The sequence below is a fragment of the Fistularia commersonii genome, chromosome 2, assembly GCF_037954325.1.
Source record: "Fistularia commersonii isolate RoL2024-O1a breed Wild chromosome 2, RoL_Fcom_v1.0, whole genome shotgun sequence".
NCBI classification, from domain to species: Eukaryota; Metazoa; Chordata; class Actinopteri; order Syngnathiformes; family Fistulariidae; genus Fistularia; species Fistularia commersonii.
In genome coordinates this window covers 598,761-614,630 of record NC_141285.1, presented here as the reverse complement: position 1 = coordinate 614,630, position 15,870 = coordinate 598,761, and the positions used below count along the sequence as shown (strand labels likewise).

At 49.9% G+C, this 15,870-nt stretch overlaps 1 protein-coding gene across 1 annotated transcript in view; it reads right to left on the bottom strand.

Annotated features, from left to right (window-relative positions):
• Window positions 1-1,297: 1,297 nt before the first annotated feature.
• Window positions 1,298-15,870, bottom strand: part of pitx3 (paired-like homeodomain 3) — a 28,365-nt gene continuing 13,792 nt past the window's right edge. Inside the window, exons 3-4 of the mRNA XM_086163562.1 lie at window positions 12,531-12,736; window positions 1,298-4,186 (exon numbers count right to left, since the gene is read on the bottom strand). Of these exons, the coding sequence (XP_086019688.1) occupies window positions 3,617-4,186; window positions 12,531-12,736 (776 nt within the window). The 3' untranslated portion in view covers window positions 1,298-3,616. The remainder of the gene's footprint in view (window positions 4,187-12,530; window positions 12,737-15,870) is intronic.

Genomic DNA, 15,870 nt, shown 5'->3' with positions numbered 1-15,870 from the left:
TAGCGCCGCAGCGCGACGGAGACCCGCGGAGCCGAAGAAGCCTCTGGGACGAGGGGAGACCTTCGAGTCCGGCCGCCGCGACAACAGTTCGAAATCGAGAATGTCGAGAATTTCATAGATCGTCAAAGTCGTTTCCGAAATGTATCGGACCTTTCGAACAGGATGCGCTGATTAGTTAGCGTCGCCGAGGCAACATTAATCGATGCGCCTCTTCTGCGACTGTTTGATTTACATGTTGCGGAATCCTGCGGGACCCCGAGACTCGCCCCAGGTCTTTCTTGGAGCTCAATCCAGAAGGCCGTGTTCACACACTCAAAACATCAACCGTTTCATGCTAATTACAGCTAATTGAGTCACAACCGGCCAAGTATAAATTGTGTTTTGAAGTATTCGCTTTTAAACATGACTGAAATGAACGGTAGCCGACGACTGACCGTCACCCTGATGACTGAGAACCTCCACGGACGTCCTCTGTTTCAAATCCCCTCGTTCATTCATTCCTTCATCCGTTCATGATCCAGACTTCACTCGGGGTCGCTCGGCTATCATTGGAAAACAGAGACGTACAACCGTTCGCTCTCTCCTTCAGTGGATTCAGGGTCTCCAACCGACCTCCGGCACGTCTTTGGACGCTGAGAGAGCGTGGAGACTCCACACCACAAGGACCTTCTGGCTGCGGGGCCGAAGCGCCAACCGCCCGGCTATTTCTTCTCGGTTGCCGTCGGCTCAGTGAGGATACCTGGAAGACCTGAACGGACGAGAAGGTCCGCCGCCCGGACGGCTCTGACCTTCCGCCGTTCGCGAGGTTAACGCCTCGAGCGGCTCCCGCGTACAACCGTCCGATTTACCAACTAAACGACACGCGCTCGACCGTCGCCGTAATAAACAGTCTCTGGGAGATGACGGGGATCGATGGGCCGCTAAACCCCGGTTCGTCGCCGGGCCGGGACGCCTCGCTCCTGGAGGCCTTGGCGCGACGCCGCCGCGGCTTCGACTCGGGGGCCTCCGCGAATTCCGGCTTTGTTACCGGATAGCCTGCGGTTACCGCCCCGAGTGTAGGTCAAACATATCACACAGCGGTAATCGGGAACATCTCCATCTCCCCGCCGCTCTCGCTCTCCTCTACCGACCGCTCTCTTTTTACCGTTGCGTAAGTGTTGCTATGGACGTGGGAGCCCGTTTCCATGGCGCGCGACCCGCTGTTGTGAGAACATGGTGTTTTGCTCGCCGCTCACCGGCGACCAGATGAGAGCGGTGGCGCCACGTGTGCGCTTCAATGTCAAAATCCAGGTGCGGGTTCATAAAAACGGGTCCTTTAATGGGTTCTTTAATGAGACAAAGCAGGCTACACCAGGAAAAAAAGCTTGTTTTTTTTTTTTTGTTATAACAACTGCACTCTTACATATATGGTTTTTTTTACAGTCATGGACTCCCTTTGTATAACACCACACAAATCTATATACTCAATGGCTTTTTAGAGTTTGACTTGAAAAAGGTTCGCTGATGGTTGTGTTTTGGGGTAATCTGGGTGAAACCGTACTGTGTGTGTGTGTATATGTGTGTGTGTGTGTGTGTGTGTGGGGTGGAGTTGTTTCCTTTTTCTACAATATACTGCAAAAAAACACTCACGGCGAATCTTTGTCTAATTCTAAGCATAAAAAAGAAATGGTTGCGGTTGACTTGACGGAATATAAGACAGAATCAGCGTCACAGGCGGGAAGACAGAAGATTTTAAGGAGGCTTTCCTTGCTTGCTCGTTCCATCCATCAGCGGCAAACACATTTTATTTTGAGACTGATTTGATCTTTTTTTTTTGATGTCGGTAACATCAGTGAAATGAACCCGGCATTGCAAAAAGCGACGCGTACTTGTTCTTATTCATCCGTTCGCTCATTCTCCGCACCGCCGGAGCCAAAGCCGGGGTTCGCCGACTCACCAAACACATCCAAACATTAACTTTCTCATTCCCGTCGTATAGAGACGTACAAATGGCGACTCTTTCGCTCAGGCGGCGTATTGAGATAAACGGCCGGTCGCTCCAAACAGAAAGGCTCCCTGCTGGAATCGGACCGCAGACCTTCGCGCTGCTGCATCGCCATGGACTTCTCACTAATCTTGGATATGGAAACAAAAAGCCGCTTATTTTGAAACTATCCTCGCGCCGACCCTTTTTGGTCGGGACCTTCAGGCTTCCCGATGTGAGCCGAGCTGCGAGGAGTGACCCCGATATAGGGAAACCTCGCTCCCTCTGCTGGATCATAACCTGAATGTGGAGGCGGGCTGAAGAATAATAATATGAAGGTCGTGTTGGCAGATCTCCTGCAGGGAGGCACCAAGGGTTTCATCTGTTTTGCCTGTCGTGTCGTATTTAAAGCCGTTTGGCGGCGGGTGAATAAAGCTGTCGTTTCTTTTAGTCGTTCAAACGCCCCGACAGGACCGACCGTCCTGACAAAGCGCTAAAGCCATCTCAGGAGGTTGGAGCGGTCGTCCCGGCAACGGGCGTTGCCCAGGAAGGCGATGATGCTGATGGTTGATCCGTGAAGGGTTACACGCGGCGGAGGATTTCCCGCGACCATGTCAGCGTCACATGATGCCCAAAGATATTTGGAGATCCAGGTTCGGTCCGAGCCGCCAAGGATCCCCCGTCAAGAGACCTCCACCGTTAACGGCGGGTTGAAACAACTGAGTCGGTACCCGATTCTTCTGGACTCGCGGCAGATGTTTTTGGACCAATCGCACGGAATCGGGTCTCCCCGGAAACGACAGCTAACGCTATTTCGCGTCGATTGGCGAGGACGCTAGGTACCGCGCGTGCAACGTCGCCGTTCGGCCACCGGGGGAATCCTCCCGGACCCGAACGGCGGGTTAGACTTTGAGGAGTCGGGAGGACCGTCTGACCCAGGTGCGACTTGTCTGGCGATTCTGTCTTATATTGCGTGCAAGGCTTTTATTTGTGCTGGAAATTAGACAAATGAGTTTCTCTGCAGCATACCGTCCTCCTCTTGCTCGTCCGTGTCGGCCCTCTGACCCGCGACCCTCCGGGGCCAAAAGGAATTCACAGCAAAAGTTCCCAAAACGATGTGCCGATGGGTCTTTGCTTATGAAGAACAGGCTTTTCTCATCTTTTTTAAAGTACTACGTTTTCATATATTTTTGTCACATACAAAACAGAAAAAAAAAGTCCATTATGTACACCCTCCATTTCACCCACATTACAAGCACAGGTCTCTTTCCTGCAACGGATCGCTGGATGTGTTTGGACCAAGATGTCGACCACCAGTCCAGTCGGAGCATTCGCGTTTATCCTCGGTTTCTAAGTTTTACTCTAATCATGCAGTTCAAAAGAAGGAGAAGAAAAAAAAAAAAAAAAAAAAAAAATGATAACGATAATAATCTTTAGAAATCCTTTGAAGCGGTTGGTCAGTTCAGTCTAATATACCGGAGAGAAATCCTTCGGAGCCCGGCGGTCCGCCCGGACTTTTTCTGGAGCCACTGCCATCAAATCCGGGCCGCCGGGTCGCCGAGCTGCCGGGCGATGGAACTGAAGAGATATGAAGTGGGGCGATCGTGGACTTAGAGCTGGTCAGTTGGGGTCAGAGGTCGCGGGCCTTGTCCTTCATACTGGCCGGTCCACGGCGTACTGGCAGGGGCTCAGGTTGGACACGGGGTTCTGCACCGCCGGGTATGTGAAGTTGGTGTGCTGTTTGGCCTTGAGCCGCAGGCTGGCCAGGCTGGAGTTGCAGGTGTCTCTGTACATGTAGGGGCTGGCCGTGGTGGCGTACGGGCAAGTGGCCGCCGTCACGGCCACCGAGTTGAGCGCCGTGGGGCTGTTTAGGTTGTTGAGGTTGCCCAGGTTGTTGAGGCCCGCGGCGGGAACTCCGGCCACCGCCGAGGGCACCATGCTGGAGGCCATGTTCATGGAGGGGATGGAGCTCGGGGGGGAGAACATGGGCTGGGACGACAGGGGGCTTACATTCATGGAGTTAAAGAATGGAAAGCTCTTGGCCGACAGCGGGCTGCTCGCCAGGCTTTTGGTGGCCCAGTTGTTGTAGGAGTAGCCCGTGTACATGTCGTCGTAGGGTTGCATGAGTCCGTTAAACTGGGCGCCGAAGCCGTTTTTGCACAACTCGGCCTGCTGGTTCCTCTCGCGCTTCCTCCACTTGGCACGCCTGTTTTTGAACCACACCTGGGGGACGAGTAGGGGTGCAGAAGAAGAAGAAGAAGAAGAAGAGGTCAATCACCAATACCGGATCCTGTGCACATGTAGACGAGGACATGGGGAATTGCACCCGGACTCGGACGTCGTAACCTCTCACGCGGCGTCGGAGTCTGTTCGCGGCGTTTGCGACCCGTCGTCCTTTTTCAAAAACCTTGCTTCGTCAGAGTCCGTGGAAAATTCACGGAGACGGTGCCCTGACGAACCCTCCTGCGACCCCGGGCTTCTTCTCAGAGGCCTCGCAAACGTGGACCCGACAGTTCGAACAAGTTCTGAATCGGCCCGAGAGTTTTTGGCAGAGCTCGAATCTTTCGATGCGTCATTTAATCAAGGAAAAGTCGGAACAGAAAAAAGAAGCGGTCACACAGTGACGGGCGTAAAGTTCTGTGCAATATTCAGAACTGTGCAATATTTCATTTCATAACAGCGACACTACAATTTTTCCTTTTATCATACGATTGTGCACTCCTTACCTCACTTGTTACTAAGACACTTATAGTTTTATCACTTGCTTACTAAGACACTTTATAGTTTCACTGAGACACTTTATCGTTTATCGTTTATTTTTATTTCTAATTCTGCCTTTTTCTTTTTATTATTTATTACTGTTATATTTTCTGTAACTCTGGCACAACAATTTCCTTCGGGATTAATAAAGTTGTTCTTATCTTATCTTATCTCTTATGAGCTGCTCACAAACAGTGATGCACACGTGGACCTTCATGCAGTCAGAACGTCTTCCGCTTTAAATCTAATTATATGGAGAGAGAAATGTTAAAACATCCGCTCTGGATCAAGACCTTAAAACACTTGATAGCCTTAACTTTGACACTTTATATTTTACTGTATTTCTTATTCCCCCTCCTTCCTACTATTATCTATTATTGTTATGTTTTACTTGAAACTCTGGCACAACAATTTCCTTCGGGATAAATAAAGTTGTTCTTATTCTTATCGTCCAAATGCAAGTTGTGCACATTTGTGCGGGAGTGTGTCTTTCTATTGATGGACCACAAAAATGACAATAAAACTAGTTATTATTTGTATCATTATTGGTATTATTACTAGAGCTTACGGGATCCCCGGAATTAAAGACTAAATCACGGTGAATCGCTCGACTGTATCTTTGAACTCGCAGAAATAAAATCAAATTTATTAGACCTCAGATCCCCTCATTTAATTTTTGATCCTACATTTAGTCAAGTTTGATGAATATCTTCTCGGCCGTTAATGTGAGAGACGGTCGTTAATACCTACCCTGCTCATATATTCCACCTTCCATCACTAATCATTATTTCATCTCGCTTCCAGCGAATCGCTGCGACTCCCGTCAAACGCCCCTCCGGGAGAGTCGAGAACTTTCCCGAGGCGGCGACGATCTCGTCGAGTTAGTCGAAGTGTATCGTCAAACAGTCGTCAGAGGCCGGGCTTATTAAAACTAATTACTGACTTATTTGAAGAGTGACATCCCGATGGGAGAAATGTCACAGAAGAGCCAATCTTGGCATTTGTCATTTCACAGTCCTATATTTGGCAGATATGAACTGGATTAAAGCCTGAGTGGAAATTTTATGTTTTTTTTTTTTTTTTTTTGGAAGAAATTAGATCTCTGGTGAATTGGTGTTACATTTTTTTTTCCCGGAGCAGCTCAAATACTTTTGTTAGTTGAGAAGTACCAAGTAGCTCAATGCGATGTTTGTTGCATCCCGTTATTTTATAGCAGCAGCAATGTTGTGCAGCAGCTAGCGCTAGCGCTAGCGCCGTCCGGACGGTGTGGAGTCTCCGTGTTCTCCGTGGGTTTCCTCCACGCCTTCCGGTCTCTCCCAGACCTACAAAACATTTCCCGAACGTGTGAACGAGAGCGACTTCTCCGAAATCCCTCTGTAGCGTGTGCGAACGAGGGGGTTAGCGCTTGCGTACGATGTGCGAAATGAGAGCGAAAGGTCGTATGTCTGCATGACGTGCGAATGAGAGTGAAAGCTTATATGACGTATAAACGGGGGCTGAAGTCGTACGTCTCCGTACGACGGTGAATAGTTGTACGTCTCTCTGCGGATCGTCGTGTCGGCGAATCCTCGCGACCCTGACGCCGCCGCACGTAGCACGGAGAATGAATGGTTTTTTGAATGAAAGTATTGTTTGGTGTCTTCTCTCGGCGTACAGTATTTGAAGGCCCTTCCTGTGTTGACACCGAGCCGTCTCTCTCCCCGCCGCCCTGGCACTCACGCCCCGCATCATCCAATCCTGTGTTATTACAGTATCAGAATACCGCCGGCCATTAATACGAGCATAAAGCGCATGACTCGGAGTTTTCCGTGGCGCTCAGTAACAGCGGGGGAAACCCCCGGGCCGGCGGGGGTCGGGAGCTACCCAATCTCACCGTGACTCGGAGGCAATGCCGGCTGGCCGCGAGTTCGTAAAAAGACTGAATGTCAAGGTTATTTCTTTCTCGGCGGGTCAGCGATACGCTTCTGAGTCCAGAGAGGCCGCCGCGATAGAGACATCAAAATATCCATTTCAGAAACCTGCGCCGGAGATCAAGGGTTTGCCATCCCGGGTCACTTTTCACAAAGTCTTTCACGGCGCGTCCTCGTGTGAGGACGCTTCGTCGCAGATTCGACTTTTTGTCTTCCATGAAAGGCGGCGCAAACGGCCCCGAGCTAGTCTCGGTCGGTATGGCTCGTTTACAACCGCGGTCACCGTGGCGACAAATCCACCCCGCTAGTCTGGACACGTCGGCGGGACAAAAGGCCGCTGGTCAGGCAAACTCCTGGACAGTTACTTTAAGACTAAATCTGCTTCTGCCTCAGACCAGGGCCGGAGCCGGTTTAAAGTTCAAAGTTCATCGTGTTATTTTGAGGGCCGTCGCTCGTGTAAACAGTAAAGCAAACACACCCACCCACACACACACACACACACACACACACACACACATATCCAGGAGACCAATGCTGATGATGAATTATGGATCGGTCTTGGAAAACCCATCTTGGTAAACAGACTTGGCTTTCCTTTGCAAATACATCAATCAAAGTGAGGTCATGCGTCGATGCCAAATGCTCTTTCTGGCATTCATGCCGTCGTAGCGCAGCTGCACTCCGACAGCTAAATAGCTAGCATACCCGCCGCTGAGGAGGCGCGAGCGTTCCGCCGTCTGATCGCCAACGATCCACCAAAAGGCATGATTCCGCCTGCTGGTGGAAGCAAAGGAAAATAACAACCTAATAATAAAATTTCTCGTCGGTTAAGGATCATGTGGTTCCGCACGTGACGCTACGAGGGCCGGCTGGCACGCGGCGAGGGGCCGGCGCTCGGGTAGTTTGCGTAAACAAACGGCGTCACGGTGCGCCTCCCTCCGATGTCAGGACATTTTTCTTTGGTCGCACCTCGTGCCTTAACACACCATTTACTTCTGGTGTATAATGAGGTGCTGCTCGACCTGAACGGCCGGAATCAACCCCAGCGAATGACTCTTTTTGTAAAATATAAGAACAATTAAATGTAAAACAGGAATCTTTCATATAACGAGACGACCGGCCTTTACTGACGGCGATTATGTTTTCAGCATCATTAGTATTCATTTACAATACTTGATTTAAAAAGGAAAAATATGTCCTTTTTAAATCCCTACAAATCCCAACAAACCCTAAAATTAGATGCCCTCCCCTCTGCCGCTGTTTTTAAACACTTGGTTAAAAATCTATGTACTGCCAATTGCACTTGTTTTTAGTTTTATCCACTGCCCTTGTACTTTTTAATCTGATCTCATTTTTACTTTTCGAGTTTTATCTACTGCTTCCGTACTGTCTTTAATCTGATCACATTTGCACCTGTTTTTAGTTTATCTACTTAAATTGTACTGCCGATTGTACTTGTTTTTAGTTTTATCCACCCCACTTGTAGTTTTTAATTTGATCTCATTCTTACTTGTTTCGAGTTTTATCTACTGCTTCCGTACCGTCTTTAATTTAATCTCATTTTCACCTAGTTTATCTCCTGTTTTTTAATTTGATCTCATTTTATTGTGGTGCTGTGCTCTGCTTTGCTTGTAAACTTGTCGACCCTGAAAATGAGGGAGACCTCAGTGGTCTTACAAGTATAAATAAAGGTTTGAATGAATGAATGAAATAATAATGACGCTGAAAACACAGTAGCTGTCGGTCTGGCCGACTCAAGTCTTTGAATAGCAAAGATTCCTGTTCTACATGTCATCTGGCGCCACGGGCTTCTGGATCAGGTCAAAGATGGAGTTGTTGAGTCCAGGAGAATATCTACCAAAAACCAGGAGTTGTTCAGTTGTTAAGGGAGACCACTTTTGATTAAAAATAGCTTTAAAACGGATATATTTTTATTACTTAGATTAAATGCAAGGCTTCTTACAATTGTGACAAATCAACTGAGGAGTCCCGGTTCAGAATCGTCCTTTCAGACGGGGCTTGGCACGGGTGTCCGGGTCACCCAGACCATGTATAATGTAAACATCTAGCAGAAAAAGTGTGTGTGTGTGTGTGTGTGTGTGTGAGCGTGCACAAACACACGAGCACACTTGAATACATACTTCTTTGTGCAGCCGTCGACGTCGGCATGCCTTCTCTCTCCAATGTGTCACTGACTCGCATCAACATGGAGCTACATGTCGGGACTATTCATTCTGCTCCCATCTAGAGGCTGAGTAATGTTGTGGAAACAGCGATATGTCGCCAACGCACTCCTTTTTTTATACAAAAAAGACAAAACACGTGTCGTACACTCGCTCTGTAATAACACATATGTCGGAGGCGGACCCACTTGTATGGTAGCGTACGGTACTGTATGGGACGGTGTTGTGCTATATTGCCGAAAGTGGTGCGTGGAATCGCCCGTGCAAAAACATCAGCCGTGCTTTTGCTTGGTTACTTGGTTACATTGGCTTGGTCTCAGAGGAAAACACATCCGGGAGCTTCACCCCTTCACTATGCGCCAGGCTTTTTTTCCTTGACAAGTGTTTGATTGTTTTCAAACCTTCGAACTCAACCTTAAGCTCTCAAGGAACACACCCGCCGCAGAGCCATGCCGGTGATTCAGCACACCCCGGGGCTGTTTTGCCTCGTGACAAGATGTGAATGCGCCGAGGGTAAACCGGCGCTGCGTCGGCGGGGCGTTCCGGCTCCGTGTCACCGACCTCCACTGTCAAACTTTTTGAAGCCTAATCCTAGTGAGGACTAGCGGAACAATGGAGGCAGAACTTCTGCTCGTGTCAAACCCTCTTCTTTCCAATGGCCTCTCTAACCCATCGCAGTCACTCCATATCGCCGTTTCGCCGGTCTATCTAAACTGCTTGTCATCGATTGGTGGTTGATCCGGCGTTCGTGGCTCAACAAAAGCTTTGAAACTACCTTCGAACTTTTTCAGGAATACGCCGTTTCTTTGTGCTTCTGGTCAGCATGAAAACCGGAAGTCATGGACCATCTCTCCACAGCTCCCTGGGAACCCATATTTAAAACCTTAAAACACTTGATAGCTTTAACTTTAACACTTTATATTTCATTGTATTTCTTATTCCCCCTCCTTCCTACTATTATCTATTATTGTTATGTTTCGCTTGAAATTCTAGCACATCCATTTCCTTCGGGATGAATAAAGTTGTTCTTATCTTATCTTATACGATGTACGCGCTTGGCGATTGGTTGAACACGTGAGCCAATCCTCTCGCCAGATACTTCTTGCCATGCGGCAGCTGTTTTCTTGCGACAAAACGGACCCAGCCGGCGAGAAATGAAGCTCTTCTTGGGATTACAACAGATCGTGAACACTTTGGCGGAGTTCTTAACAAGGCCAAGCCGTCCGTGGTTATTCTTCCCGCCGCGCAGAACAAGTGCGCTGTGGCAACCATGTGCTACGTGTTGTCCACGCCATCTTCCATTCGGTGGCTCGTCTTTGAGTTTGCCGCTCTGAGGTGCACGTCGCAGACGCCAGCGTCACCCCGGTCGCCGCCCTCGCAGCCGTGCGAAGGCAAGACCAAAAAGTTCCCTGGGGGAGCGTAGTTCCTAAAAGGAAATTTGAGCCGGACACTTCTTGGAACGGAGTTCTTGGAACATTTCAATCCGAAAGGGTTTATAATGTTAATAGATGTCAATCAAACATTATCGTATCACCCGGGAGCTCTCCGATCCCCGATCTGGCACTTTCCTTTCTCTCCCGGGCCAATCATGCGATCCAAATGGGCCGACAGACCGAGCACCTCCTTCTAATTTCGGTCCTCATTGAGGAGAGGTCGAATGCCAAGCCAAAGAATCCTGTCAAATGATACGTTAAATGCATGGAAGCGTGTTCACGTTATCTAAGGGACGAAGAAGAGGAACCAAACCAGCCGCCCCGGACCCGCTTTAACCCGAAGAGGATCGACGTCGTGGATCCCGGTCGGATCGCTCGGACCCAAATCCTACCGTGTTCGCGACCCGAGCCGGGAAAAAGCTCTTTTTCAGCGCCGCCTCGCTCGGGAATGAGCGCGATGGCCGTGTTCTCGCCTGCCCCGACAAGCCGCGCCCGGCCAGGGTTCATTCGAGCCCGCCGAACGGGACGGGCGCGCCGCACCCTCCGCGCTAATTGGAAAGCGGTAACGTCCAAGTTCCGAGATTAGCTTCGGGTACATCCTGACGGACGGCTGACCGCCATTCAGATGACCCGTGTTTCTTTTTGAGAGCGCTTATAGTTAGCGCTAGGTTAGCCCCTCGTTATGCTGCCATTGGATATCCCATGATGCACTCGCCGCTCTCTATCCTGTCTGCGCCTCATCGAGCCGTCGAAGCGTGATAGCGACCTCACATCTCGCAGGTTCCCCGGGGGGCGTGGCTCGCTCAGGTCTGGCGCCCACCGCTGTTATTTCTTTATGACTATTTAAGCTATTATTGTATCGTCTCAGCTACTGCCATGTAGCTGTTAGCGCTACTGTTATTATTAGTATGGGATCATTTGCGCCACACTTTCTATCACTCTGACCTTAACTCTTCCCGCCTCCATCCGTTTCTGCGCCCGTAAAAGCCGGTGGTTTCCACGCCGAGCGCTTGCTCACGCCGGACCATCCGAGTTCTCCGGATCATTTTAAAGAACGCGGTCCAGACCCGCTCGACGCGGAAGTGTCGTCGCCGATGTAAAAGAGCGCGAAAAGACGCGTGATGGAAATATCTGGCCCCGAATCCCGTAATCCTTGATTCCCCTTCCTGGCTCGTGTCGCGCTCCGCTTCTCGGATCCACGGTTGACAGCCTCTATCCTCCCACTGCAATTGAGTGTTATCAAAATGCATCATCGCTCCGCGTCCGGGATGATTAGCGGCGGCTCGCTGACAAATCACATGAATCAAACTGACAGGCGGAGTATTTTGGGCACGCGGCGGCCGGACGGCCCGATGGACATTAGGGGAAAAAAAGACGTCGCGCCGTCTATTGTCTTTTCAAAATAATAACCGAGCGTGCTCGCTATGTGACCTTTCATCCAGCCAACATTAATTTGATCCATTAGTTGTCAGGCGATGGCATAGTCCACCAGCGGCACCCCCCCCCCCCCCCCCCCCCTCCCGCCCAGCCGCTCCACCTCTGACATTTAGTTTCAGCCGAGTCTATAAGACCGAGCCCAGCCCAACGCACAAAAACCTTCGCATCATGAAAGGTTCTGAAGCGACGACGGCGGATGTGATGACGTCGTGAAGATTTCATTCACTGAACTGGGTCCCTGGTTTTCGTCGGACGTGGAAATCTCTAGAAAATTCATAAAAACGAGGTCACAAACGAGGGAACAGCAGCGGCGGAAGACACGACCCGAATCGTGTAAAGGCGGCATCGACCCGACTGAGACGCGCTCAGCCTTCGCTGAAAACCAGCCTTGAAAGCGTCACTGCAGAAACATCAGCTCATCAAACTGCAGTTCGGCCTCTTCCCGTGAAGTCGCTCAATAGACAATGCGGGGATTAGCCGGTGATCACATGGCGGCGCCGGCGTCTGCCGGGAAAGGTCGACATTTTGTCGCTCTTCTTTTACCTCCCGGCTCGGGAGCGCTTTCCTCGCTCGGTACGTGGGAAGTACGAGGAATGATTATGCGTTATCGACCAAGGGATCGCGTGCAGACGGACGCGAAAACGAAAAGACTCCATCCTGGATTCGTTCCTTCATTCGCTTTCTTTTCTGCGTAACTTCCACTCGGGGTCGCGGCTGGAGGCGAAGTTCACCCTGGATGGGCGATCTAACTCTATCTAACTTAGCTCTTCTCCATACGCCCTCCCCCTCCAGACCCAAATTCACGCCACAACCCCAGATGTGGGGATGGGGAGCTTGTACCCACCCGGACCCGGGCCTCGGTGAGGTTGGTCCAGACTGCGATCTCCTCCCTGGTGCTCATGTCCGGGTAGCGGTTCCTCTGGAAAGTAGCCTCCAGCTCCTGCAGCTGCTGGCTGGTGAAGTGAGTCCTCTGCCGCCGCTGCTTCTTCTTCAGGGAGCCGTCGTCGGCGCCGGACTCGTCCAGCGGGTTCTGGTGGGATTTCTCCGTGTCTGGAGGCGGGTCGGGGGGGAGGTGAGGACAGCATCAACACAATCAAAGTTAGATTCAAAGTAGGGAAATAACATATTTGATGGAGATTAGCATCACGGCACCCAGAGGGAAATGAGAAAAGTGACCCTTTGAGGATCTTGTGAGACACTTGTTTCTCTGACACCTGAGGTTTTAGCAATGATGCTCGGATGTTTTTCTCAAGATTGTAAAAACTGCCAATTATTTTCATCTTTACAGGGGCCATACACATCTTAATGGGAATTAGCATCTTGTGAGGGCTCGGAAGCCCCTATTAGCGGCTACATAGAAAGTGCTAACAAGAAAATGCCACTGTGTTCTCAACAGTAAGGTACACGTTTATTAAACTGGGGCTTGTTGATGGTGGATTGGTTCGTTAGCGCTCACCCTGCCCTCCAGGCGGCAGGGGGCGGCGCTGCAGCCTATCCCCAAAGTCGGGGTTCACGCCGGACCCGTGGCTGTTCCACCCGGCGGCCACATATCAAGACACACAACCATTCAGTGGTTCAGTCGCAGGGCTGCTGAGCGTCTGCGCTCGACCCGCCGTGGTTGGAAAGCAGAGAGTGAAACCCTGCAGGCCAAAGGAGAACGTGCAGAACTCAACTGAAGCAGAGACCTTCTTGATGCGAGGCGGAGATGCTAACCGCTGCGCCGCCACCACTTTCAGAAATGCAATTCCATAGCACGGGCTTGTAAAAGTATAATAATGCTACGTTGAAGACGAGCCGCGGAGGTTTAAATGCATTTCAGGGGTTAAACCTTAATAGTCGTGTTTATTCACAACAATGACCATTTATGATATCGTTTTCATGAACTCATATTAATGTTGGGCTTCATGCTGGGAAGTGCGTCCCTTATCGGTCTTTTTTTCCCGAAAACTTGAATACACAGTTTATAATGTGCGGATAAATATTGTAAAAGGAAAGAAAATGTGCTGCTGTGGCGGACATTCTTTTCTCTTCTTCATCTTTTTTTTTTTTTTTTTTTTTTTCCTCCAAAAGGCTGGATTATTTGCCACAAAGTCCCGGGGCAAAAACAAGCCTCCTCTGACCACATGTTTCCATCTCAGCACATTGTGTTTATCTGTTAAGCACAGATTTCATTTAATAATAAAAAAGGAGAAATATGAAAAGCGCCCGCATGAATTAATCATCGATACATTTTTCCCAGGATGAGTTTGGCGGAGGAGGAATTTACAAAGCAAATAGACGGACATATTCATCCTTCGGCGACACCGACACGGAATAGCAATAGCGACGGCGTAAACTGATCGGCGAAAAACACATCGGCTGACCGGAAACATATATTATGCAGGACGAGAGGCACAATCGCGCCGGCTGAGTCCGGTATCTGCGGCCTGCAGCGTGGAGGGAGTTCGTCATTCGGGAAGAACTCGGGGGATTTTGTGATTTGAACAGACGCCGCGCACCAGGAGCGCTTTGTCTCTGATAGGACCGTAGATTTTACTGGACGTTCAAATATCTGTATTTCAGCAGAGCTCACAGTGGAGGCATCAGTGAGGATCCTTCACTGGTTCATTCAGTGTCTATACAGCTGTACTCAAGCTGGAGGTCCAACATAGAAACATATAAAACTCACTCACAACCGCCCATCCTCTCATCTGCAAGGCATCTACAGACTTCTTCTTCTTCTTCTTCTTCTTCTTCTTCTTTCAGCTTTTCCCTTCAGGTGTCGCCACAGCAAGTCCACTTTCTCCATCTCACCCTATTCTCTGGATCCTCCTCTCTCACACCAACCACCTTCATATCTTCTCTCACGACGTCCATAAATCTTCTCTTTGGTCTTCCTCCAGACCTCTTGCCTGGCAGCTTTAATTCCAGCATCCGTCTACCAATATCTTCTCTATCCCTCCTCTGTCCATGACCCAACCATCTCAGACCTTCTCTCCAAAACATCTAACATGTGCCGTTCCTCTGATAGACTCATTCCTGATCCTCTCCATCCTGGTCACTCCCAAAGAGAACCTCAACATCTTCATCTCTGCAACCTCTAGTTCTGCCTGCTTTCTTTTGGTCATTGGAACAGTTTCTAGTCCAAACATCATCTCTGGTCTCACCACTGTCTTGTACACCTTTCCTTTTATTCTGGCTGAAAGTCTTCTATCTCTTGGTACCCCTGACACTTTTCTCCACCCATTCCAACCTGCTTGGACCGTCTCTTCACCTCTTCTCCACACTCTCCTACCCTCTGGACTGTTGACCCCAAGTACCTGAAATCCTCCAGCTTCTTGAGGATTCACAGGGAGTGGTGAGGCTCCACTCCCTGTAGCCTCACCGTTCCACCCGAGTTCCTCTCATTCACACACATATATTCTGTCTTTCTGCGACTAACTTTCATTCCTCTCCTTTCCAGAGCATACCTCCACCTCTCTAGATGTTCCTCTACCTGTTGTCTGATCTCAGTACAGATCACAATGTCATCCGCAAACATGCAAGGCATCTACAGACACGCAGCCATGATCTCCAGGGAGAACCTGCCGCGCCGCCCGTTCTAAGTAAACAGTCTCCACTTATTTCACAGCTCGCCGTTGTAAAGTCTTTTATACAAAGCGCTTTTATACAAAATTCACCCGTTAACACAGCGACGGCAAAAGAGGACACACACGGGATCTTGGGGGTTTCACCGTCCTGCCCAAAGACACTTTGGCATGCAGACAGGAGGAGCCAGGAAGCTGCGTGACGTGTGTGTGTGTGTGTGTGTGTGTGTGTGTGTGTGTGTGTGTGTGTGTGTGGGGATTGCGTGTCCACCCGGCTTGTTTTAATCTCACGTTCATCAAAGGGGGAGGGGGAGGGAGGCGGAAATGAAATTCCAGACAGAACCTCAGAGAAGAGGAAGCGGGGGATGAGTGAGAGATCACGTCCTAATAAACTAACCATGTGTCGCTCTCGTCTCATGAAGAAGTCGTTTTCTGGACGCCGGACGGGTCGCTCGGGTCGCTCGGGCTGGAATGCGCGGCGCAGGTGTCAGAATAAGGCCTTTGGTTAATGATGGACTGCGGTCCAATCAGCCTTGACAGGCTAGTTAGGAATTAGATGATCGTAAAAAGAGAACTATTTGTCACACAAAAGCTGATGACCCTCGCTGATAATCTGCC